The following is a 27,418-nucleotide window of genomic DNA, read 5'->3' as shown; positions in this document are numbered from 1 at the left end:
GTCTGAGGAACCACCAGACTGTTTTCCAAAGAAACTGTACCGTCTCACATTCCCACCAGCAGTGTATGAAGTTTCTGATTTCTCCGCATCCTTGTCAACACTTGTTAGTATCTGACTCTTGAACTCCAGTCATCTCGTGAGCCCCAAGCAGTAACATCGTTGTAGTTTTGATTTGCATTTCCCTGTGCTGACTGGCCATTTGTGTACCTTCCCTGGGGAAATGTCTGCTCAGAACCTTTGCCTCGTTTTGGATCAAGTTGCTTGGTTTTTGTTTTTCTGGTTTTTTGTGCTGTTATTGAGTTGTAGGAGTTCTTTAGATATTTTGGATATGTGATTTGCAAGGATTTTCTCCTGTTCTCTAGGCTGCCTTTTCACTCTGTTGACAGTGTCCCTTGGTGCACCAAAGTTTTTATAAGTTTGATGAAGTCCAGCTTATCTATTCTTTCTTTGTTGCCTGTGCTTTTGTTGTCATAATCAAGAAATCATTACCAAATTTAATGTCAGGAACCTTTTCCTCTAAGATTTCTTCCAAGAGCTTTAGAGTTTTAGTTTTTAAGTTTAGGTCTGTGACCTGTTTTGAGTTAATTTTTATATAGGCTATAAATTAAGGGTCCAACTTTCTTTCTTTCTTTCTCTCTTTTTTTTTTTTTTTTTTGGAGGGGGTATGTGAATATCCAGGTTTTCCAGCACCATTTGTTTAAGGGATGTCATTTCCCCTTTCAGTGGTCTTAGCACCCTTGTTGAGAGTATTCTGACCATATGTGGGAGGGCTTATTTCTAAGCTCTCTCTTCTATTCCTTTAAAAAAAAAAAATTAAGATTTTATTTGTTTGAGAGAGAGCACAAGCAGGGGAAGTGGCAGGCAGAGGGAGAGGGAGAAGCAGGCTCCCCGCTGAGCAGGGAGCCCAATGTGGGACTCGATCCCAGGACCCTGGGATCATGACCTAAGCCAAATGCAGACACTTAACCGACTGAGCCACCCAGGCGCCCCTCTGTCTTCTATTCCATTGGTCTGTTACACTGTTTTGGTTATTGTAGCTTTGCAGTAAGTTTTTAAATCAGGAAGTGTGAGACCTCTACCTTTGTTCATTTTCAGGATTATTTTGTCGGTTTGTAGACCCTTGAGGTCTATCCCATAGGAATTTTAAGATGGATTTTTCTATTTCTACCGAAAACATTATTGGGATTTTGAAAGGCTTTGTGTTGAATCTGGAGATCACTTTTGATATCTTCCTTCTTTTCTTTGATGTTTTTTAATGTCATTACCACATTTTTCTGATTTGTTTGAAAAAGAAATTCTTGGAGTTTTGAAATATTATGTGTGAACTTGAGCTTGTACCATCCCATCAGCTTTCTTTAGGACTCCATCTAAATGAAGAAGAGTCTTATTTTCATACTTGTCTTTTCTTTCTTCACCTCCTTTCTGCCAGCAAATGTTTTGCTTTTCCACTTTGTATACTTAGTTCTTCACTTTCTGTTAACATTCTGTCCATTGAAAAAAAATTTTTTTTGTTGTCAGATACAAGAAGGTGGTGTTGTTAAGCTCACAGAAGATGTGTATATGATTAATAAATTAAAAGCATTTTGGATCAAAGCCCAAATAGAAGATAATGGGAAAAATTCAGATAATTAGAGGTCATAGGAGGAGGGGATTGAGTTGTAGAAAAGAATCAGTTTTGTATTATGTTGAAGAATTGTGCAGATTTAAGAGACGAGACTGTACTCTATTCAAAAATATGCATCGGAGAAGTTTGGCAACATCCATGGAGCGTAGATTTAAGAAGTACTGTCTTCCCTATACAAAGGATTTGATTCGAATTGAATATATAACCTGATAAATCATGAGCTGGTTTTTAATAACATTGTTTTATAGCACACTATGTCTCATGTGGCGTGGGTGCATGTAGAAGTATGTATTCTGCTCCTGCTAATACACTTCAGCCAAGAGAAGGACCTACCAGGTGTCTGTGTTGTCTCTGGTGAGTATCTTCATTCAGTTGGGGTGTTTATTCTAGGTGAAAGTTAAGGTTTCTTCTCATTCTCTATGCTCCTTCTGCACCATATTTAAAATATACCCTTTCTGTCTTTTAAAGATGGATTTCTTAAGTGAGAGAGTCTTCTTGTATATCATACACTCTTCATTTTTACAGCCAGATAACTTGTTGGATTCCTGCTTCTGTTGCTTAATAGCCGCGTGATTTTGATGAAGTTTTTAGTGTCTCTTAAGACTCATCTTTTAAATTTTACACGTGAGGATGACAGTTCCTATGTTGTAGGGATGGTTGGATGAGGGAGTACTTAAGGTTTCTGTTAGTACCTAGCACATCATTGGTACTCTATGAAAATAATTAGTGACTAGTTCTGATAATTTTCAAAATGTATTATGTTGTAATTGAGAGAAAAGTCTGAAGTTAAAATGATTGTAAACCAGGGAAGTTCACTTAAATGAACAACCTGAAAGAATAGAGAGATGCATGCAAGGATCAATACAGAGAAATAGTAGAAGATAAAAAATAAGTTCTAGTGAAGACAAGGAAGCTAAAGTGCTTGGAGAGATCCCTTACTACTAATAATTAGTAACCTAGTTTCTAATTTTTACTTGGTTCTATCAATAATGACATTTTAGAAGTACTCTGTTTACATTCTATTTTCTTTTCTTTCTTTCTTTTTTTTTTTTTAACTTTCTTAAGGTTGATGTTGATATTAGTGATTTGAGGCCTTTCCTGTTTTCTGATATAGGTGTTTGGTGCTGTAATTGTCCCTCCAAGGACCACTTCAGCAACATCCCACAAATTCACCTGTATTTTATTGTACTTCAAAATAGTTTCTGATTTTCTTATTTATTTGGTAGATACATGGGTTGTTTGGAACTGGGCTATTTAATTTCCAAATACTTGGCAGTTTTCCAAATGTGTTTCTGCTGGGGTTTCTAATTTAATTCCATTGTTTTCAGTGTACATACTTTATGTTACCGGACTCCTTTTAAATTTCTTAGGACTTGTGTTACAACCACAGATTCATCTCTTGGTAAATGTTCTCTCTGCACTTGAGAAGAATGTGTATTCTGCTGATACTGGACTTTCTGTCAGTGTCAGGTTAAATTGGTTCATAGTTTGCTCAGGTCTTCAGTATGCCTATTGATTTTCTCCTGCCTGGTTCTATTAATTATTGAGAGAGGGGTATTTAAATCTCTGACTACATTTGTGGATTCGTGTATTTCTTCTGCAGTTCTATCAAGTTTTTGCTTCATATATTTTTAAACTCAGTAATTAGGTATATAAATTTCAGTATTGTTACATCCACTTGATGGTATGACCCTTTTATCATTGTGAAATGACCTTTTATGTCCATAATATTCTTTACATTCAATTCTACTTTCTCTGATATAAATACAGCCATTCTAGCACTTTCCAAATCTTTTTAAATGTTTGGTAAAATCAAAGCATCTTGCTTTTGCTTCATATTTGATGATAAAAAAGAGAAGAGAGTTCTCTTTTGGTCTTTAGTAGACTAAATAGTACTTAGAACTTAGTCTAGTGGAAGGAAACAGTTCATGAGCAATTATGATATAGTGTGGTCATTGTGAAACTAATGGGAGTACCGTACCAGTGGTCTTGGGAGATCCAGGAAGGTTCTTTTTTGGGGGCAACAACTAAATCGAAGCCTCGGATTGAAAAAGAAGTGGGAGTAGAATGGCACAGTTGGGGGCAGAATTGGTCAGAGAGCAGTGTATACGAAGCCTGAAGGTATTAGTGTTTTGGGGGACTGAAAATAGGATGATGATCAGAGCATAAAGCTAGGGATGTGATCAGATGTGAACAGAAAGGTCACCAGTGCCAGATTATGAAGAAGATTGTAATAGTAATGGTGGCTCTAGTTACTAATAGAGTTACCAATACTAGTAATAGTAACGGAGTCCTTCCTGTGTGTCAGGCATGTGTTGTGAGGATTCAGCAAGATAACCTGCTAGGTAGATAGTATTGTTATAACCATTGTGAAATGAGGAAGCAAAGCGTGCAGGGAGCACAAAGATTAAATAACTTGCCCAAGGCTAAGACAGACATGAGCCAGAACTTTGCCATGGTCATTCTGACTAGAGAGACCCAGCTTTTAACCATCATGCTTGTCTGTCTATAATTCAGTAGCTAAACCCGAGTCTGAACTTGCTCCCATTCACAAGGGAGAGCTCTCTGAGGACATAAACAAAATAAGTAAATAAAATTTGTGTTTTAAGAGCATCACCCTGGCTACAGCTCATGTTTGCGGAGGTGTGGAGAAGCCGCCTGGAGATAGAGTTGAAAATGTTTATGTTCTCTACAGAGCAATACTGATTTTTAAAACGAAAGTAGTTCTTAACCTCTCTGTAGTTCAGTTTCCTCATCTATTAAATGGAAACGATAATGGTCTTATTCTCACGGGAGTAAAAAAACAATCACATTGCGTAAAGTTGTACATGGTAGATACTTGGTAAACTTGACCTGTGATGATGATGTTGTTGATGACTATTGATTGACCTTGAAGATCAAGCTAAAATTTTTAATCATGTTTTTCTTCTTTTTAATTTAAAAGTTTTACCCTAGAACTCACAGATAGGACTTCAGTAGCAGCAGTACAATAAAATGTTAACCACTGCCTTTTCCTCACTACTGTTATTTTGGTTTTTCAGTTTATGGGAAAAACAGATGGAGACTATTACACTCTAGATGACATGTTTGTCTCCAAAGCAGCTGAGAGAGAACATTCTGGTGAAGAGGAAGAGAACCAGAGGAGGAAAGCAATTGCCGAGCACCAGCATCTTGCTGCACAAATGGAAAAATGTCTGTATTGTTTTGACAGCTCTCAGTTTCCCAAGCACCTTATTGTGGCCATAGGTGTTAAGGTAAGAAGTAGAACATTTATTGCCCCGAGGAAGCAATGGAGTGCCTTGTGCAGATTGGCCTCTTTCTTGAGACTCTCACAGGATTCCAGTCTCTCTGCTTCTCTTCTTCTGTGTTTCGTATACTTTTCTTCTCTAACTTCCCATGATTCTTAGAATCTTCCTTAGAGCGAGTATGAATATTTAGGTGACAGGAAGCTCACATTCTGTGTGATTCTGCCCTTCAGAGAGGCAGTGTTGGGTCAGGCCTGAGGCTCTGCACTCGGGAGCCCGCCGGCCTGGACTCAGCTTCCGGCTCGGCCATTTACCAGCTGTTCGACCTTATTGTCACGGTCGGCACTTGATTCTTAGTATTAAAATCACTTCAGAAATACTCAGTCTAAAGTGGTTTCTGCTCCTTCCCTTACTTGCTCATAGAACCTATTTGTTTCTTTATAGAATATCTCATAATTGTAAAATGTTTACTGTATTTTACTTGCTTATCAAGTCCCTCTTCTAATAGTCTGTAAGTTCCATGAGGACAAAGGTAAGTCTTAGTCATGTACACGAAGCATGTATCCCATTGTTCACCAGACATCTATCCCGTTGTATGTCAAGAATATGTTTGTAGTCACTTATTTCAATAAATATTTGGTGACTTAATTCTTATAAGTAATTCATTACTGTGTATGTGATATGGTCATTAGCTGCTGGGTGAATGTCAACTCCGATGTACTTGTGGAGCTTGAGTTGTAGTAAAATAGGGCAGAAAACAAAGTAATCCTTGTCCTAATTGAAGGACGTGTTGTCCTAAAGCAAATAAAGTGGAGAAATGGATAAAATGATGGGATTTTTTTGAGACGGTGGTCTAGAAGGCCTATTTGAGGAGCTATTTTAGTAAAGCTCTGAAAGACAGAAGGAGCAAGCACCGTGAAGCTGGCAATGACCCCTGGTTCAGGAAGGGGGATCAGTGAGTGAAGAGCCCTGAGGAGAGATTGTGCTCGGCATTCACGGAGCTGGGAGGCTAGCGTAGCTGGAATGGAGAGGGAGAGGAAGTTGAGTGAATGAGAGCTGGTTCAGGAACTGAGAGCTTGGGCCCTGTCCATACGCTTGTTTATGTATTAATTTGTTTCTCACGTACACGAGATATACCTTATGAATCCAAAGAACTGGTGTTGGCTTTTCCATTCCAACGCTAGTGTTTAATATTTGTATAAGACTGTCAGCTTATCAGTTTGTATTTTCGTTTCTTTATTTCCTTACCCTTCTTCTAATTCTTTCTTTCCTTCCAAACTTTATCAGAAAGGTAAAAGTAAAAATCCCATTTAAAATTTATTCAATTAAAAAAACCCTACCATAACCAGTTACTTGTATTTGTTTGAATTATTTTCCAGACCTTTACATAAACAGTAAAACTTTTGTAATTACAACATTATGAATATTTCATTCCTCTTCAGTCTGATCCCCACCTTTTATAGGCATAGGAAGAGATCAAACATAAAGTAACCCTTCAGTGTTTTCTGCTATGCTTGGGGAGAAGTTTGGAATTTTTCCAGGGGGGTTCTTTTGTCCCCAGTGCTGGGGACAGGCTGCATGCGGGGAGGCACAGAGGTGCTAAGTGTATGGACCTGTCCTGGGCTTCCTATGTAGGGGAAGTATGCATTTTTCAGTACACCCATGAAACTGGCCAGTGAACAGACATTTTCTGTTTCTTACGACCTGCCTTTCCCCGTCCTCCTTGGTGGTCCTCTTCTGTGGTCAGGTAATCCACACTTTCCAAGCTGTTTTTTCTAATGGTATTAAATCCTTCTCTTTGCCTTAATGTCCCAAGAGTTGGCTGATCTGTTTGTCTCCTTGTGGGTTCATCTTTGCCCTTTGGTTTCATTTAAAAAAAAAAAAAAAAAACCACTTGAGCCTCTCCTTTCTCTACCTATGCTTTATTTGTGCTATCTTTGCTCTAGAAACTACCATCAACATTTAGCCTTTTGTCTTTGAATATTTTATTTTATTTTATTATTTTTTTAAAAGATTTTATTTATTTATTTGACAGACAGAGATCACAAGTAGGCAGAGGCAGACAGAGAGAGAGGAAGGGAAGCAGCCTCCCTGCTGAGCAGAGAGCCTGATGTGGGATTCGATCCCAGGAAGATCATGGGATCTTGATCTGAGATCATGAGATCATGACCTGAGCCGAAAGCAGAGGCTTTAACCCACTGAGCCACCCAGGCGCCCCTGTCTTAGAATATTTTAATCTAGAAATATTTGAAATACTGATTAGAAGGAATTTCTTCCATGTCCTATAATATGTGACTAACAGGTCATTTAATTTATCTAAATAAACAATAGCAAATTATTTCTTTAGTTATTACCCAAGTTAATCATATATGATTTTGAGTTTCTAAGGAATTACTTTGCCATTAAGTTGAAACAATAAATAGTATTTCAGAGCAATTCAGTAATTCTCCCTCACCCTGAATGTCTAATATTTAAAATTAATGTCTCAGTACAAATAGGTTAATGAAGTGGTATTTGTTCTCATTACAGTCACAGAGTTAGAAATAACTTTTGATTGTCAGCTGTCCTCCCTTCTCTCCTTTTTAAAAAATAAAAGTCATCTATCCACCTTAACACTGATTTTTTTTAAAGTAGGCTTTGTTTTTTAGAACAGTGTTAGATTCACAGAAAAATTAAGAAGAAAGTAGAGTTCCATATACACCATGTCCACTTTCCTCTCTTGTTAACACCCGACAGCAGTTAAATAGTTTACAAGTTGTAAATTTGTTACAGTTAATGAATCAGTACTGATGTTGGCTTTAATTTTGAATGTGGTTATGGTTTTACTATCAATTTAGATAAATTTCTGTATCTACTCCTACTTTGTCTCTCAGCAAAGCTTTAAAGTTTTGCATTATTTTGTTAAATAATTTTGTCTGCCGTATAAAATATTTCTCGCAAACCAAGCAAAAAATAATAGAAAGTAAGACCGAGCCCCTTTGCAGAATATTATTTATGTTCCTCATGAGCACTGCTCACTGCATACATACATATTGACCTTTTTGTTTTGTTAAAGACAGTTTGTAGTGAAAAAACAGCACCAGTTTGTAGGTGATACATGTATTTAAGCAGATAGAACTTAACAGAGCAGTGAAGCCCTTCAGAGCACATTTCCTTTCTGTCTTAATCGAATTAATTCTCTTTGCTCAGCCAGTGAGAGAAGGACTGCCTGGTTAATAGGAACCAGTTAGACTTCTCTATTATCACCACCCCACGTATTTTTCATTCTTGCCAAAAACTGTGTTGTTTCAAGAAGCAAAAAGCTTTCTCACATCAAGGATCAAGTGTCATTCATTTTGCCCTTGGGTAAACTCAATCTCTGATGTCCGTATAACAGTTAAAATTGAGACTTGTGCTGTAAATCTCCATTTATTAAAATCTATCTTCATGGCCTTTAAAAGTTTTAGGAAAATGTCTGCTATCTTTAAAAATATTGAAAGCAAATACATTGCTTATAAACAAGTAGACCTTATGAAACGTTAGCCGTGTTTCCCAGGGCTCATTTGTCACAACAGAGAGTCCGTACGGTAACGTTTCACTTCTCCATGTTTTCCCCATAGGTGTATTTATGTTTGCCCAGCTTCCGGTCTCTCACCGAGGGCCACTGCCTCGTTGTCCCTCTGCAGCATCACAGAGCAGCTACCTTATTGGATGAAGACGTCTGGGAGGAAATTCAGGTCAGCCTGATCATGCTCGTCCTAGGAATGCTCCTGAGCAGTCTTTCCAGACTGCTGTTGTAAATTCCAGTGGGTTTTCTAGACCTTTGTCCAGTGATTTCCTTTCTGAACTTTTACACACTAATACACATTTCCCTAGTTATGTGTACCTGTGGGCCATGGTGCTTTCACCACTCACTACCTTTTAATTTTATTTCCCTTATGTACTCCATGTTTTGAAAGCTTTTCTAAAATTTTTTTTTTAATTGAGATATCATTGATGTATAACATATTAGTTTCAGGGATACAACTGAAAGTTTCTGCGTACTAAGTAAACTGTGACGAATTAGTATTTTTACTTAAAAATATCAAGGTAAGATTTCTAATCCATGCTTTTGTGGAACATGAGATGATGATTCTTAGCACAGTGAGCTGATAGATTATAGCCATAAGGAAAGATATTTTCAGATAATAAAAATAAATTTTGGAAGTCAGAGGTTCATATCCAGCATTGGCCATATTTTCCTGTAATGGAATTGGCCTCTGCTTCTGTGATTTTTGCTATCAGCCTTTATTGCTACACTTTTCCCTTTATAACCTGGCCCAGCTTTTGAATTCAAGGATTGTGTGTGTGTGTGTCTGATTCTGTAAGAAAATGAAAGGCACAACATGGATGAAATTGCTCCTGAGTTATTTCAAGACCTCATAATGACCAAAAAAGAAAAGAAAGAAAACTCTTGTTTTTCTAATACTTGACAGTTGAACAGGGGTTAGAGGGACCCTTAGTTAGAAACTGTGAAAATTGTAAGACTTCAGAAGAGACTGCATACTTTGTCTTTGTGTCATGCTGACAATGCTGAAAGAGGAGATACTTTGACTGCCTATTATGAAATTCAGTCTCTTACTCCTTTTAAGTTTATGCTGTGAAAGGTGAAGGGCAGACTGTTTTAATGCATTTGTGGCCAAGTATGGGCGAGAATGTGGACAAATATATCTGATGTGAAAAAAATTTTTTTTCTAGTGTTGGATGCCAATGCAGTAAATAATTTAAAGTGGAAAGTATACAAATTTGGTTTTCACGATTATTTTGAGACTTTTCTGGAATGTCTTTTAAAATTTTATACATGTTAAACTGATTTAACTTAGAGCAAAATGCAGTGCCAAAAAGATTTTAAGTAATACAGGAATCTAGTCTGTGTGTTTTATATTTCTGTAAGAAATTAAGCTACTTGGTGGAAAACATTGAGGTGGGTAAAGAAGAAATTTATTCAGTTCAGTAGTTATTGAGTACAGAAATACAAGATAATCCAGGTGTTATGAGAAATGCGTGCATAAAATTATTAATTCTGCCCAAAGGTATGGTATATTCTTATACAGGTGACATTATAATTTAGTGGATTTTGTGAGCCATATGCATTATGGAAAATTGAATGAGGGAGTAAAAGCCAAGTTCTTTAATACAAATAACAGTATTATGGTTCTTTTCTTGTGATAAAAGAAGAAATTCTTACCAGTTATATATTAGTATAAGATAGTGAGCAAATAAAGTATCTGATTCGAGCTTATTTAGAGAAATGTAGTTTCTTTGTTCTTATTTTCAAATATGTATAAAAATATCTATAAAAATTCAAATTGGGGCACCTGACTGGCTTCTGTCAGTGGAGTTTGTGACTCTTGATCTTGGGGTTTTGAGTTCAAGCCCCACACTGAGTGAGAGATTACTTAAAGATAAAATATCTTTAAAAATTTTAAGATTAATTAAGTCTGTTAAATATCCTATGGTTGTTCCACCCTTCTAGAGAATATATAACAAAAATTATTTGACTTAGGAAAAAATAAGGTTTACAAATGAAGGAGCAACTTCTTTTAGGTAATTTTTAGCTCCATCCTCTAGTAACATTTAAATTTAATTTTAGATCTTATTTAATAAAAAATGCAAAGATAAGTTTCAGCACAGCATGTGGGAATAATCACAGGTTCTGACTGAATAAGAGCCAATTTTTTAGTTTCATTAAATATGTATAGTGAAACGTAGGTCCCCTTTAAAGTTATTCTTACCCATCTGACAGGTATGTTTGAGCCTATGTTACAGTCAGACACCGCAGGCCCATTTTTTAAGTCCCTCAGATGAGCGGTGTGGTAGTGAGATCACTATGTACAGTGGGCCTCACTGTGGAAAGGTGTGATGGGGCCATTTCACTGGGAAACCTCCAGTACTGGACCGTTAGGTGTCTTCCATGGGGCGATCAGACTTCCCAGAGATCACTCTTTCTGGCTCTTAGCAAGTGCAGCCCAAACAGCTTGCTAGTGTTCTGGCAGCTGAGTTGGGGAAGAAGGCTGGGGTGGTAGAATTTGAACGCTAAGTAACATCTCCTGTAATGCCCCTGTTTTCAGACTGTATACTCCCCACTGTGTTGGATTTTCCCAGCCCAGCAACCTTATTGTATACCTTCTGCAAAGAATAACCTTGTAGTGTTCTGCCAGTGTCCAGGAAGATAGCAGCGTGTTAATCGCTTTTTTCCAAAGACTTTCATCCATGCTGTTTGCTTTTTGCTACACCTTCACTCTACTTCTGCAGTTACTTGGTGCTGCCAGTTCCTGAGCCTTCCGAGGCTTCTGCAGTGCAGCGTGGCCTCCTTCTCTTACTCTCCCTGCTAACCAGCCCCCGCACCACACGCCGCCCAGGGTGAACCAGCTTTCCACTGTTTAGGTCACATGTTTTGGGGTGATCTGAGTTTTGGTGAATCTTCTCTCATTCTTTCTGTTCGCGTAAGTTTGGACTGTTTTAAAAATTATTTCAATGTCATTTTGAGTGGTTGCTCTGTGAAGGTTATAGAGTTAAATATATATGTTGTATGCTATCTCATAATATTTATCTTGGGATGACTTTATCTTTAGACATGTTCTGTTTAGAAAAGTTGAATAAATTATAGTATTAATATTACATGATCAATTCTAAATAGCTTTGATACTTTTAAGTAAAATAATTTTCATTTCAAAATTTTGTACTTATATTTACCTGAATTGTTGTAATGAGACCTTATACAAAGTAAGAATTGCAACACTCTGTAGTATAGTTTACTTAAAATATATCGTAAGATATTTTAGTCCAGATGTGTTTAACTAAATGAGGAATGGCACTTGGGTGAGTAGTCCCAGTTTAGAAATGTGGAAAATAGTGATTACCCAATGGATAGAGTTTTTTCCTACTAGAAATTTGGGAAGTTTATGTCATCCCTCTATCAAGGGTAGCTATATCTCTCTGAAGCATAAAATAGTTTCGGTATCTTATAATAATGAACTAAAAGTTTCTTCAATGTCTGGTTGTCATACAACTTAAGGAATGAATATTATTTCAACATGTGTAGTGTATGTGTTATATTGAGCTTTGGGAAAATCCTGCTTTAGAGGAGTGGATAACCTCAGATTATGTCGTTAAACCCATATTTTTAAAATAAAGGTTTTATATGCAGAGAGAAGTACTTCAGTGTGTGTGTGTGTCCTCCTCGAAAGTGTTCGCATGATGTTTATATATAATACTGAGCAATTCTTGTCTCACTGCTAACTTAGGTATTTTGAGTTTTCATTTGTAATTCATGACCTCTGGAGTCTGTCTTCTTCACTATTATCCAGAGAGTATTCAGAATGAGCATCCAAACAGTTGAAGCAGGAGAGGGCTGTGAGCAAACATTGTTGCTGCTACTGCTTTTTATCCATTTTCTACCTTCTTCAAAAAAGCTTAGTTTTAAAATATGTAGTTCTAATCTAGTGGTGATTTTCGTCTTTTTTTTTGAAAGATTTTGTTTATTTATTAGAGAGAGAATGAGAGAGCATGAGCGGCATGGGGGGCAGAGAGAGAGAGAAGCAAGACTCCCCGCTGAGCAGGGAGCCAACGCTGCACTTGATCCCAGGGCCCTGAGTTCATGACCTGAGCCACCCAGGTGCCCCAATTTTCCTTTTTCTAACATGTAAGATTATCTTACCACAAAACTTAGTAATGAAATAAATAACAATTAATTGAATATATTCATAATAAGAATTCAGAAACATAGTAACAAAATAGAGACAATCTAAAAACCTATGTTATAGAACCAGTTGTATATTCCCATTAGGTTTTGTGTTTTAATTTTTTTGTGCATGTGATACAAGGCCTATGAAGGTAACAGTTGGGACATACAGTTGAGTGGAGGGAAGAATGTGGTTAACGTTCTTCACTGCTGTTGCAAACAAAACCTAATTCACAGTGTTGGAGACAGCAAGGGTGCATTTCTTTCTTTCTTTCTTTCTCTCTCTCTCTCTCTCTTTCTTTCTTTCTTTCTTTTAAAGAATTTTTTATTTGAGAAAGAGAGTGAGAGAGAGAGAGTACACGAACACAGAGTGGCGGGGCAGAGCGGGGAGAGCATCCCCCCACCCAGCAGACTTCCTGCTAAGCAGGGAGCCCAATGCAGAGCTTGATCCCGGGACCCTGAGATCATCACCTGAGCTGAAGGCAGACGCCCAACCGACTGAGCCACCCAGGCGCCCCAAAAGTTAATTTCTTCTGTCTTACTCCCGTGTGGGTTGGGCCGTTCTCCAAGGCAGATTGCCTGTAGACATTCAGTCAGGTGTCCACACTCCTTCCATGATAAGGCTCTCGGGTGGTGGAGTCCTTCTCTTGCAGCCCCTTGGATGAAAGAAAATGAATACAAAGGCACACTACCCCTTACCTGTTTCAAGTGACACATAAGCCACTTGTCACTCAAGTGGCACTGCCATTTCTATATGCATTCCATTGCCCAGAATTAAATATGTCTCCATCCAAGTCCCAGGGAGGCTGGGAAATTTAGTTGTCTTTTTTTGCTTAGGAAGAGGAAAGTGAAATAGTTTAATGAAAACAGCTTTTGGGGGAAGGTTTTTTTTTTTTACCTGCAGAAATCAAATTAGAGCTTTGGCAACTGCAAAATTTGAATGATTAATTTTACCATGTAGATATCTAGGTCAATGGTTTATATTTTTTTATTTTTTATCCTAATTTAACCTCCTTTGTGTGTGCAATGTCTCCATTAATTTAATTGTATCTAGTACCAACGTCAGAGAATTTTTTTTTTAAAGATTTTATTGATTTATTTGACAGAGAGAGATCACAAGTAGACAGAGAGAGGGTGGGGAGGGAAGCAGGCTCCCCGCTGAGCAGAGAGCCTGATGTGGGGCTCGATCCCAGGACCCTGGGATCACGACCTGAGCCGAAGGCAGCGGCTTAACCCACTGAGCCACCCAGGCGCCCACGTCAGAGAATTTTTAAAAGGGGAAACAGTCATCTTTAATCATTTATAATGATTCATCTCATGGTCACCTTATGATGAGATCACGGGTGGAAAGTCTGCAGCCCCGTAGGCTATTTGCCAAGGCTTTGGGGTTTACCAACAAATGGAGTCTACAGTAAAGAGACTGTGTCGGACTTCTCTGTAGCTGTGGTCAGAAACAAAAAGCAAATCCTGTATCCGTTGCGTAGTAGGTGTCTTTCTAGTTGACATCAGGTTACAGTTACTTGATTTCTTTTTTTTTTTCGACTTGCTTATTTTACAAAATGAATGTAAAACAGAAAAACAATGAATGATCAGTAATAAGTGATTATGGGAGACCTGGCAGAATCCCAGAACTCCCATCCCCTACGCAGCCACAGCCAGTTGCCTCTCACGTTCCGGGGGGTGTCAGTGGAGGCTGGGTGGGGAGTCTGCGCACCCGTCTCCACGTGGCTGTCCTGGACGGTGTCTGAATGACAGCCTAGTTGAATCTCTGGGGAGTCATGCTGAGTGAAGAAAAGCAACCTCAGTAGATGTTGTGATTGCATTTATAGGACACTGGAAATGCTAGGGTTACAGAAGCAGAGAGCCCACTGCTGGTGGCTGCTGTGATGGGAGAGAATGTGTCTGGGAGCAGGCTGTGGGAGGGATCCTCATGGGGCTGGAGTTGCTCTGTCTCTTGACTGTATCCACGTCGATATCCTGGTTGTGATACTGTACTGCGGTTTTGTAATGTGTTACCATTGGGGGAAACTGGGTTAAAGGTATATGGGATTTCTCTGTATTTTCTTCAATGTGATCTACAATCATAATTTAAAAAAATTTTAAATATTTGAAAGTTATAAATCAGCTCATAAATCTAGGTAAAAAATGCTTCTTCCTCCGCCTTAGACAAATATAGTAGCACTTTACAAACATATGACACTCCCCAAGGCCACGTTTGAATTTAGGATTCTTAGACACCTTGGTGGTGGTGGGGAGTTGGCTTCTGGCTCCTCGTCTTCAGCCTGGCCCCCTTTCTTTCCCCGCTGAAACCCCTGGCTTCATCCTGCTCTACACAGGCTGTCCCATGAATCCGTGTGGACGTCCCAGACTGCACGTCTGAGCTCCACAAACAACTGTCCCCCAGGCCTACGAGTGTGAAGTAAGGAAATAAGCAAGTAGAAGATAGCAGGAAGGAGGGATGTTATAACAATGTTGAGTTCTTTGGGAAAAGAAAACACTCTCTTACTTTTCAACTTTAGCATGTTTGACTTTCATACATTTGCTAGGACACGATTCTCTGTGAAAATAGGGGACCACTTGAATGTGCAAGGTTACCGGTGAAGGGTCGGCAGACATACATGGGAACCAGCAGAGAGAGATGCTGTGAGCCCAGGCAGACGATTGGCAGGAAATTCCACGCCTACCTTCTAGGAGGACCTTTTTTGGCTTGTGGGTGTTTTCCTCTGATTTTACTGTCAGTTCCGCGTATTTTACTACTTGAGTTTTTCTCTCTTCCTTTACTTATTTTAGTTTATTGGAACCATTTCCAATATATACAGAAAACTGTGCAGAGTAGTTCCAATTTTTAAAGAAATGTTGCTTAAATATGTGAAATAATGTAGTAGATTTAGAAAGTAAAGTAACTATAAGGTAACAGTACAGAATTTAACTGTTTGCTACTTATTTTTTATTTTAAAGGGATTGAGTTTACCTTTTACTGTTTTCATAGTTTGTATTTTTGCAAGTGCTTTATTTACCTAGCCATGTTGCTTCCTTCAGATGTTCAGAAAATCATTGGTAAAGATGTTTGAAGATAAAGGACTGGATTGCGTCTTTTTGGAAACATACATGGGCATGAAGAAGCATTGTCATATGGTGTATGAGTGCATTCCTCTTCCGAAGGAAGTGGGCGAGATGGCTCCCATCTATTTTAAGGTATTTGGGGTTTGTCTTTGCATGCATAGTTTTCCGTTACCTTGCTGTTTTACGAATATGGTTACCTTTTTTCTTGTATTTTTTTCCTATGTACTTATATCAAATTTCATCTAAGGAAATGAAGTAAAGCACAAAAAAAAAATTCTGCTGTATTACAAAATTCTGTGGAGAGACATTTAGAGCTTTGACCTTTAAAAAGCATGCTTATTTTTAAGTATGAATAAACTGTCAAGTGGTCATTTATAGTTTCTATTTCAATTTCTCATTTCTCAAATGAAAAATCAGGGTTTTCCATTGAAGTACTTTCAAGTCAAAATTATAGTCCTAATTCTAGAAAACCTACTGAAATTCACAAGACCTAACAATAGTTACATACAAATAGTACAGGTTACAATTGCTGAGATAAGTTACTGCTCTTTTAGTATTTAATACCTCATTGTGCTGTTTGTCAGAAGAAACCAGTGTCCAACCTTGACGTACATATTTTGGACATGCAGTTACTAGAGTTTTTAATCAGTCAAGTGTCATTGTAATATTCAGGGAGCTTCTACTGAATAGCATGGTTTGCTACTGAGCTGAATGCAGTGTGACTTACAGACGAGCATAAATGCTTATCTGTAGAGCCATGTGTGAATTAGTAACACGTGCAGTGAACAAAGGAGGTCATGGTTGCGAAGTGCTATAGAAAGACTTTCCAATGCAACATTTAGACAATACAGGATGGTCAAGTTCATTAATATGGACTGTACATCCCAATAAGAAAGATTATAAGACCTATTAAGGTTAATGAGACAATGAAAGTCTACTTTCTCTGTAGAGATTTTTTTCTAAGATTTATTGATTTACTTGAGAGAGAGAGGACGCATGCATGCATGAGAGGGGGAGAGGGAGAAAGAATCGTCAAGCAGACTCCCTGCTGAGCACAGAGCCTGACCCCAGGACACTGAGATCATAACCTGAGCCAAAATCAAAGAGTCAGCTGCCTAAGCGACTGAGCCACCCAGGTGCCCCAAGATATTTTTTTAAGTCAGCTCCACACTTAATCTGGAGCCCAATGCGGGGCTTGAACTCATGACCTCAAGTTCAAGACCTGAGCTGAGATCAAGAGTTGGACACTTAACTGACTGAGCCACCCAGGTACCCCTCTCTAGAGATTTTTAAAAACAACTGACTCTTGGATTTTAAGGATTATACTGTTAAAATAGAATGAGCTGGATAATCCCCAAACCCAGGCTAGTTCTATGTTAAACAGAATCAGGTGGGAAAGAGGTTATTATACTTTTCTTAAAAAAAAAAAAAAATTTTTTTTTTTGGTACTTCCTCAGGAGAGTCTTAGGTGATCGTGACTGTCGGCATTGAGGTAACAGGGCAGGACGTGAAACAGCCACTGTCAGCTCCTGTTGGGTGACAGAGATGTCATCAGTAGGAGGCTGGGTCACTTCTACACTGAACCTCCTGCCTGATCAGTGAAGGCGCATTTACTTGGTCCGGCCTCAGTTTTATGTGGAATACGCTTCCGTCTAGTGTCAGCACAAGCGCCAGCCCACGCCTGTTAGACGTGGAACAGCCGTATAGCTGGTGTTTTGAAATTGGGCTTATTTGAATGTTAATTGTAGGTTTAAGATTTGCTTCATTAATAATGATAACTGTATAAAAATGAGAGTATTTTTTACTCATTATCCCGGCTTCTCTACTAAATATTTCTTTGCCATAAATACTAGTTCTATTGCTTAGCCTAGAAAGTCTTATAATGCCATTTCTGTGTATTTTTTTCTTTCCCTGCATTTTTACTGCTTTGCTGTAGGGCCAGAGATAGTTCAAGTGCTTGGTTGCCAGAGAGCGTATAAATCACTCTTGATATTTGGAAAAGGGCAGTCAAACTAAACAAGTTTATTTGAATAGATTTTTATGAATGAGCTAAGGAAGTTGCGAACTTTAGTATTTGCAAACTTACGTTCAATATTAAACTGCTTAGTCTTATTAAGGATTGTGTTTGTCATGTAAAGTTGGGCTTGAAGTTAGTATAAGAATTAAGAATGAGTAAAATAATATCTTGGCTAAAGAAAGGACTTTCAAAAAATCAAGACTGTCCAATTTTATTTTATTTTATTTTTTTAAGATTTTATTTATTTATTTGACAGACCGAGATCACAATTAGACAGAGAGGCAGGCAGAGACAAAGGGTGAAGCAGGCTCCCCGCTGAGCAGGGAGCCTGATGCGGGGCTCGATCCCAGGACCCTGAGATCATGACCTGAGCCGAAGGCAGAGGCTTTAACCCACTGAGCCACCAGGCACCCCAAGAAGGTCCAATTTTAAATAACAAATGAAAGCCTTAACCATTCAAAATAATGAACTACCGTTATAATATTCTTTGATTAATTCACTGTATTACTTTACTTTTAAACTATCTTTTTGGATTTGCTTATAAACTACTTTTTCATTGATAAATGTCTTTTTCTTAGAAAGCCATAATGGAGTCTGACGAAGAATGGTCTATGAATAAAAAATTGATCGATCTCTCTTCAAAAGACATCAGAAAGTCTGTAAGTGTCTCCCCGCCTCCCCCCACCTTGTATAAGAAATGATCCTGGTACTTAGGATCTTAGGATCTTCATTAATTTTCACATCATATTTGAGAAAGAGACCATTTGGCTGAGTGACCAAAGGTGAAGGAGTTCTAAGAATAAGAGATTATTTTCATCCTACTTGGTCTAGCAAATGCTCATTTATTCAAATGTTTCTGTGTTATGTGTTCCTGACCTACTGGCTCTGTGCCCGTGTAGTGCCTGTAACTGACGATGACAGCATCACACTCAGCCAGAGGAGCTTCTGTCCTGGGCTTTGCAGCCCCTGTGGGACACGTGTGAGAGGGGCCTTCTTGTTGCTCGAATTACAGTGAGGGAAATATTCTTCTACAGGCTCCTCTTCATTTTCTGTTTTTCTTTGTACAGAGATTTCCTGTTAGGTGTCTGTAAAACAGTGGTTGAGTTAGATTATGGCTTCATTATTCTTTGGTGAAGTTTCCTGACCGGGTTTCCCAGTTAGTCTTGATTTGCTAGATCATCTCTTAGACACTCTACGCTTGAGTTGAATACTCCTGCAATGACCTCTCTCTTTTCTAGAAATATAAATGCAGTAGAACAGAACTGTGGATTCCTTATAGTTCTATTCATGAAGTTATTTATTGTATAGTTGCTAGTTGAGTGACAGCTACTTACCAGGGACTCCTATACGCAACGGAATAGAACAGAGAGGACCGCGGACCCTGGGGTCTTCGGGTCCGGGATGGGGAGAGGGGCACTCCAGCCTGTACTCTTGTCCTGCTGCTGAGTGTGTGAATGACGTTGTGTTGGAGCACAGCTACACCACTTGGTTCTGTGTTGTTTTGGAAGCTTTCATGCCACGAGGGCAGAGCTGAGTGTTGCAACAGAGACCATATAATCTGCAAAGTCCAGAATATTTTATTTAAATTAAAACTTTTTTTTAAAGATTTTATTTATTTATTTGACAAGAGAGAGAGATCACAAGTAGGCAGAGAGGCAGGCAGAGAGAAGGGAGGAAGCAGCCTCACCCCTGAGCAGAGAGCCTGATGCGGGGCTTGATCCCAGGACCCTGAGATCATGACCTGAGCCAAAGGCAGAGGCTTAACCCTCTGAGCCACCCAGGTGCCCCTAAATTAAAACTTTAAGAAGTTTTTTTTAAAATATGCTGACCCATGTTCTAGTAGATGACACTAGCCTATTTTCCTTCTGTTTCTCCTTTTGGAAAGCCAAACTTCCTGATATAAATTAACTGAGGATTTCTTATTACATTTATTGTATCTTAGTCAGAAGATTGAAATTTCATTGTATTACTGAAGATAGTTTTAATTCAAAGGTAAAACATTGTCTCCAGCCTTCTTCTCTCTACTTGCTGTTGAATTGGACCAGACAATACATTTAAGAACAAAACAAAAACCATTCCTCCCAAACATCCTCTTTGTTTGTTTTCTGTGACTCTGTCGAAAAAAGTATCTAACGTAGGCATATTTGTTGTGCCTGAGTTTTTCACTTTTCACATCTCCATTGCCATTAAATATTCTTTTATAACCTGATATTAATGGTGTTTGAAAATATTTCCAAGTAGAAATTATAGAAGAAATGTATTATTCTCCATTCATTACTCTGTATATGCAGTTTCTTACGGGTAAACCATCTAGTACCTATTCTAGATATTAGAACATGCACAGGACTTGAGTTAAATACCTTGAGGGCTTTAATATTAACCAATATGGGAAATGCGAAACCAGTCTTTGTAGGAATGGTAGTTGTGCATTCTACTTTAAAGCTTTGCGAAGATACCAACAGCTGCCTTTTCTAAGTCACCACCTAGTACCTGCGAGTCACAGCAGAGAGGGAATGAGCCAGATGACCTCTTAGCTTTAGGATTTGGCAATTATGTGGATGGAACTGTGAAGAGAACTTGCGTATTAGGAATAATTCCAAAGGAGGTCGCTTTTTAAGTTAACAAGCTTTCCACTGTCTTTTGAAAATGATGAAAGTGTTTCTGAGCACAAAGTGAAAATCTTGACTTTAATGTTATTTTTATTCTGGAAGAACCTCATTATACTTATTTTTCAAGTTCTGTGTCCTTGGTAGTTTCATAAGTGTTTATCTGCTTCATGGGGTGGGGTGATTTCCCCACCCCCACCCCCAAGTAGATCCTTGGCTTCTAGCAGAGATTTACATACTGCTAATTCATTCTGATTCTTTGTTGACTTATATTTTTATGTGGTGAGGATAGCCTTTCTTTTTAATGCCCATTTTTTTTTTCCTTTCTGGATCTTAATTTCTTTGCTTGCATGAAGTTTGTGTGAAGTTCATGGAAACAAACAAGGGATATCTGTGTGTTTGCTGCAGAGCAGCTGTGTGTTCCTAACTTACTTGTCAAGAAAAGTATTCATTTTTCACAAGGCTATTTTATTGAGATTTCCTGTGAATTCTTCCTGAACTTTTAAATAGTATGATTTTAAGTTTAATTTTGTAATAACTAATTGAAAAGCACACTTAGGGATTTTTAAAACTGAGGAAGGTACATGTCAAGGAAACTTCGGGTTTACCCAGAGACCTTCAAACTCAAGGACAATTAGAGGAAGTCAGGAGTGATATCTGGAGTATAAAAGGGGAAAATTCAAATATTCCTGGTGGTTTTGTTGTTTTGTTTGTTTTTTACCATCAGTGTTTTGCCATAATTCTGTCAGTATCTTTCACAGCCGTTCTGGCAGGACGGCAGGTTTTCCCTTCTGTGGCCTGCAGGGAGGGAACAGAGAGGCCCCTGGCAGCTCCTGTTCCTTGTGTACCAGTAGGAAAAGCCCGGCGGTCACATCACAGGCTGTTGAGACTCTTGGTATGTAAGTTCATTTCCTACTGGTGATGTCACAAATTACCACAGACTTAGTGTTTTAAATGAACGCATATTTATTATCTTATAATTCTGGGGGTCCCAAATACGAAATGGGTTTCATTGGACTGAAATCAAGGAGTTAGCAGGCCTGCATTCCTTCTGGAAGCCACAGGGAAGAATCCGTTTCCTTCCCTTCTCCAGGTCCTAGAAGCCTCCTACATTGCATGACATGTGGTTCCTACCTTCATCTTCAAATCCAGCAGTGTGGGATTTTCCAGGCTTTCTCTGACAGTGACTCCCCTGACTCTTTCTTACAAGTATCCTTGTGATTGCATTGGGCCCATGTGGGCCCATTTCAGGATATCTCCTCCTTTCAGTATCCATAAATTGACTGCACCTAGGAAGTCCCTCTGCCATATGAGGCAAATAGGGGATTAGAACACTGACATATTTTAGGGCCATTATTCTGCCAAATACAGCGTGATGTGAGCAGAAGGCATGGGCAGCGTCATCACAGATCGCTTCCTCAAGTTCTCTCTTTCCCTCGAAGTACTGTCGTTTAGTTGATGTAGTTCTGTATCATTGTAGCCATTCCCACTCATTCCCACCACCCATTCACACGTGGTGGCCTTCTTCAGATGACAGAAATATTCTCCCGGAGCCTTCTGTCCTTTTTTCTTTGACCACCATGTTTGGACAAAGCACTGTTGTTGGAAGACAGAAGAGGCTGTAGTGTTTGAAGAACCTTCTCTTTGCCATGCATTGGGTTAGGCCCTTTACGAGCCTTCTCCTAGTTCATCCTTTCAGTTGTCATGAGAGTCAGAAATGTTAAATTACTTGCCTGGGGTTACAGAAGTCTAAGAAGCAGAGCTGTGGTCGACTCCTTGACTGTCTTTTGACTTTGTTTTTTCTTCTCTAGGTCATACATGTTTATCGTATATTAAAAATGTAAAAATACAAAAAAAAATACAAAGGCACAAAACAGCTACCCACTTCTCTGCATTTTATGTTATATACTCTTTTGTAAACTGATTTTTTTCTTATGCTTTTCCTATAACATGAACAACTCTTTCTAAGCCCTAATTTTAACTGCTTTATATTATTTAATGATGACCACTGTCTTTCCACCATACTGTATTATCTCCTTCCAAGTCATGCCTTCTCAAGGACACAATATAAAATACATACAGTTAAATAGATGTGTGATTCAGTGTCAAAAATGCATAAGTGCCAACTGTATACTAGGATCACGACCCACTTGCATAATGTGTAGTGACAGAATTAGGGATTGGAGGGAAAACTTGCAAGGACACAGATCTACTTAATAGATAAAGCCAGAAATTATGGACTTTTTCCAATCAAGGTAGAGTTCAAACTCTGAGTGTGTGTGTGTGTGTATGTAGAAAGGAGAGAAGAAAAGATAATAGTTAATCCTGGATAAACTTTGAAATGAGGTTGATGAACTATTGTTAAACCCATTTTTTCAGTTAATCAAAAAATGAGATTGTCTGGGTTTAGTATATCTTTGGTAAATCAGTAGTAGTAAAGTCTCAGATTATGAACAAAGCTCTATGTAGATGGGTATGCCTCTCCCTGTTCTGCTTTGTGAGGGAGATACAAGAAACCAGATCCTTATTCTCTTTGTAGTCTAAGGAAAAAATTGGTACCTTTTCTTTCCTGTTTTCCCCAAAGACAAGAAAATAGTTGGTTTTGATTATAATTGCTGGATGTTATGAAGAGCTGTCTGGCTGAAAGGTTACCAAATAAAATGTTTCACTTTGAGAGTTAGGTCATTGCCTAAGTATTTTAGAGTTGGAAATTTATTATATACATTTGTCTTAGAGGGGTGCTTAATTACTGTCACGTCTCAGAGCAGGAGAAGGGACTCAGGAACCTTCTGATGCCAGACTGTGCTCATGTGTGATTTATCTGTTTGTTTAGGTACCCAGAGGCTTACCTTACTTCGCCGTGGATTTTGGCCTCCAAGGAGGGTTTGCCCATGTCATTGAAGATCAGCACAAATTCCCTCATTACTTTGGAAAGGTATGCTCACAGATTTAATAAAATTCCAGGGGTTAGCAATTTGGTAACACTTTTCTTCCGAAGGGAGCTTGAAACTTTGGGCACAATATAGAGTGAAGATGGTGAGTACTGTTCCATCCAGTTTTTAGAGGAAGAAGCTAGAAACTATTAAGAAAAGTATTCCAGAATGTTCATAACAGTCAGGATTGTCACTGGGCAATCCAACATTTACGGACACGGTCCGAGTGCCGGTGGCTGCTTGCCTGTGGAGCCGGCCAGCCTTGTGCCGGGAAGGGTGACGACCGTCCACGCTCACAGAGAGCTGCTGGTGAGCGCGTCCTGTTCGGAGCACTCGTTCTGGAGCTGCTGTCGCTCTGGTCACCTTACGGATGAAGAGGCTGAGCTTCAGACAGAACCAGGGGTGCAAGCTCCTCTCGTCCGTGGTTGCAGTCGACCCCCGAAGCGCCTTGTGGTCTGAGAAGAATATACACGTTGTCTCACTCCGTTCCCAGGTACCTGGGCCGGTGTGCGAGGGTCGCTCTAGACTGCCAGTACTTGTCGTCACGGCACAGCGCCCTGCGGGGTGCAGCCCGTATGTTCAGGGCCTGCTGAGTATCTGGGAAGTGTGTAAGTTTGTATCAGGGACTGGAATGAAGATCATGTGACCGCTGAAGGAGTAATACAGTCCGAGCAAGTCATAGTTCCAGAAGTGCCTTTTTAATCAAGCGTAGCTCAGGTCTTTCTGCTCATGTTTTCCAGAAATTATTGTCTCCACTGGTCCCTTTGTCAGTGAAGAAGGTTTCCTTTTCCGTGAAGCTTTTTCTGAATTACCCAAAAATAGACTCCTCTGTTTTTGAGTCTCCATATAGTCTGCTTTGGTGTTTACCTCATCTGCTTTCTAAGATGGTTCTGTGCGTAGTTTGGCTTTTCTTCCTCAGCCCCACATTCTGGGCTCAGTTCTCGGAAGGCACGTAGCTGTATGCCAGTTCTCTTGGCATCCCCTGCAGTACTTGGTACTCGCTTGAAAACGGTAGGTCCTCCTGGTAAACAGTGTTAAGATGTTGTCCAAGATCTCACCACACAGCCCTGTAGGAGACCGAACGTGCAGAATTTAACCGCGAGTCCAGCGTTTTCCTGTGTCGCCCTTACATGTCTCCCCCATACCCTTGTGTGCATGGATACCCACAAGCCTAAGTCGCGTTTATTTCTGTAGCTAACAGCACAGGAGGAGAATCATGAGGAAATCATGCAGGATAATAAGCAGACTAATGAAAATCCATTTCTTACAGGGTTTTGGAATGTGACTTTTAAATGAAGGTGATTTATAATTTTTCATTCTTAAATTTATTTAGATTAGTATTAAAGTATGATTTTGTTTCCTGATAAAAGATCTCCAGCTAATAGTGGAAGAGGGCGCCTGGGTGGCTCAGTTGGTTAAGCGAATGACTTCAGCTCAGGTCATGATCCCGGAGTCCTGGGATCGAGTCCCGAATCGGGCTCCCAGCTCCATGGGGAGTCTGCTCCTCCCTCTGACCTTCTCCCCTCTCATGCTCATTCTCTCTCTCAAATACATAAATAAAATCTTTAAAAAAATAGTGGAAGAAGCTTGCTTATAAATATACGGGGTGGCAGAGAGAACTTGAGCCTGAGCTTGGCCTGCGGTCCAACAGCACAGTTCATAGTTGCTGTGTGTTGGTTACCTTCTTCCCACACCTTTCCCAGAACAGCTCGGAAGGACTAAAATAAGCAGATTCCACCCTCTCTTTCTGCCCTGTGCTCCTCTCTGGCGGATGTAGTAACAGACAACAAAATGGACACATTACGTGACAGGAGACATAGCTAGCACTCATAGAATTAGACGGTTTGCGTCGTTAGAACTAATTGAAAACAAGGATTTTTTTCCTCCAAGTTTTTATTTAAATTCCAGCTAATTAACATACAGTGCAAAATTAGTTTCAGCTGTAGAAATCAGTGACTCAGCACCTGCATACGACACCCGACACCTGCTGCTCAGCACCTCAGGTGCACTCTTTTATCCCCATCACCTGTGTCCCCCACCTCCCTGCCACCTCCCCATCAGCTGGTTCTTTCTAGTTAAGAGTCTGTTTCTTGGTTTACTTCTCTGTTTTTCCCCCCATGTTCATTTGTGTCTTAAATTCCACATCTGAGTAAAATTGTACGGTATTTGTCTCTCTCTGACTGACTTGTTTCCTTTAGCATTATACTCTCCGGTTCTATCCATGTTGTTGTGAGTGGCAAGATTTCATTTTCATTCTTTTTATGACTAATATTCCACTGTGTGTGTGTGTGTGTGTGTGTGTGTGTGTGTGTGTGTAGACCGCATCTTCTTTACCCATTCCTTAGTCGGTGGACGCTTGGGCTGCTTCCATAGTTTGGCTCCTGTTGATAATGCTGCTGTGAACATCAGGGTGCATGTGCCCCTTCGAATCTGTAATTTTGTATCTTTTGGGTAAATGCCTAGTAGTGCTATTGTTAGTTTGTAGGGTATTTCTATTTTTAGCTTTTTGAGGAACCTCCATACTGGAAAATAAGATTTTTTTTTTTACCTGAAACTAATATTTATGTAAAATTTGAACATCCTCACAGAGAACTACTGTTTAGTAGCAGAATAAACAGAAATAGTTTCCTTCTGTTTTCAGACCTGTGTCTGTATTTTTCTCATTCTTTACAAGGAAATCATTGGTGGGATGCTGGATATAGAACCAAGACTCTGGAGGAAAGGGATCCGGGAAAGCTTTGAGGATCAGAGGAAGAAAGCCCTGCAGTTTGCTCAGTGGTGGAAACCATTCGACTTCACCAAAAGTAAAAAATGTTGAGTCATACCTTTGATTTTTTTAAATTTCTTCTTCAGATTCCTTTCAGTTTTATTTCCATTGTCTCTAACTACACTGCTGACCTTACGGCCAGAGAGAGAAAAAGTCGCGCGCTGGGTCTCAGACACGCACGCATCACTGGGTCGTGTTTCCTGCCTGCCTTGTCCCTCAGACTGCACTGTAGTGACTGGGCAGGGGGGCCCTGCCCACGTTCCTCTTCTGTACCTGCTACGTCTTGTGTTCTGAACTGTGCAGTCGAAGATGTGGAAAGACTTTTCTGAACAATTATCTGGGAGTTGTAAGCAGATCATTGGTTCAGAGGGAAGTGGGTCTATTTCAAGGTTGTGAAGACTATTGTCTGAATTCTCTTGAATATTTTAAACCAAATTGGCGTATTCAATAGTAATTGCAATTTCTTTTCGCAGCATCTCATAGAAAGCCTCTTACTTTTCTACCAGTCGTCACGGCTCTTCTATTTTATTAAAGGAAAAAGAATGTCCCAGGAATAATAAAGAATTCAGTGAAGCATAATGTGTTCATGATTTGTTTTTATTTCTGGATTTTTAAATAGCATCTTTGAATTTGGGGAATTTTAAAAGGTAATTGTTCCAAATAACACAATTATTTGGGTTTTGAAAGTTAAGAATTTAAGCCAAGCCGTCACTTTGGGGTTGTATTATTACAAAATCGTAAGTAACGAGAGAATTCTAAATATCCAGAGCCCCGTGTGTTGCCCTGCACTTGATCTGAGCTGCTTCATTTTTCCTTTGTTCTCACACTTGGCGTCAGGAGGAAGCTATGTACTTATAAAATATGATCGTGCTATAAGAGTGCGCCTGTTTTTTTAACATGGAAGATATTTCTGTTGTGACCATTTTTCAAAGATACTGGGTTTCGGAGCTGACCGTTGACATCTGGTCATGAAATGTTGATGACCTAGAGTCACTGTGGTGCATACTGCAGAGTAACTGCTAACTCCCTGCGGGTCTTTTCAGCATCGGCATCAGGCTCTTTCCTGGGTGTGTTAAAAAATGTTTAAGTCCCAACTGTAGTTTTAAAATTTCACATGTAAGTTGAAGTTTAATGGTTTCCATTTCTCAATATTTGCAAGTTGAATTTTAATTATAATTATCAGATAGATACTTACTAGTGTTGTCTTTACTGCTGTTTCCAGATTCTTGAGCTTTACTGCAGGGCCTTAGAGGAATGTGTAACGTTTATTTATTTAATCTGTGAGTTAACAGTTGTTTGCAAGGCACTTTGTTTTGTGCTGGTAGCACAGGAATGAAAAGTACTTCCCCTCCTTTATGGTATAGTCTAGTGGAGAAGGAGAAATGTACATAAATAATGTCAGCACAAGAGAAGTTCTCCCCCCCTTTTTAATTTAAATTCAGTTAATTAACATATAATGTA

At 39.2% G+C, this 27,418-nt stretch overlaps 1 protein-coding gene across 3 annotated transcripts in view; it reads left to right on the top strand.

Annotated features, from left to right (window-relative positions):
• The window catches only part of CWF19L2 (CWF19 like cell cycle control factor 2), a 136,018-nt gene extending 109,482 nt beyond the window's left edge, over positions 1–26,536 (top strand). For 2 of the 3 annotated variants that reach the window (XM_032838470.1, XM_032838472.1), the window contains 6 exons: positions 4,666–4,878; positions 8,469–8,585; positions 15,611–15,766; positions 18,230–18,310; positions 23,091–23,192; positions 25,832–26,536. In XM_032838470.1, the coding sequence (XP_032694361.1) occupies positions 4,666–4,878; positions 8,469–8,585; positions 15,611–15,766; positions 18,230–18,310; positions 23,091–23,192; positions 25,832–26,008 (846 nt within the window). In that variant the 3' untranslated portion in view covers positions 26,009–26,536. The remainder of the gene's footprint in view (positions 1–4,665; positions 4,879–8,468; positions 8,586–15,610; positions 15,767–18,229; positions 18,311–23,090; positions 23,193–25,831) is intronic. The other variant, XM_032838471.1, reaches the window with a different exon arrangement.
• Positions 26,537–27,418: the final 882 nt, after the last annotated feature.

The sequence above is a fragment of the Lontra canadensis genome, unplaced genomic scaffold, assembly GCF_010015895.1.
Source record: "Lontra canadensis isolate GAN:19392208 unplaced genomic scaffold, GSC_riverotter_1.0 scaffold104, whole genome shotgun sequence".
Taxonomy (NCBI): Eukaryota; Metazoa; Chordata; class Mammalia; order Carnivora; family Mustelidae; genus Lontra; species Lontra canadensis.
The sequence above is the reverse complement of the archived record's forward strand: the minus strand, read 5'-3'. Positions and strand labels throughout refer to the sequence as shown.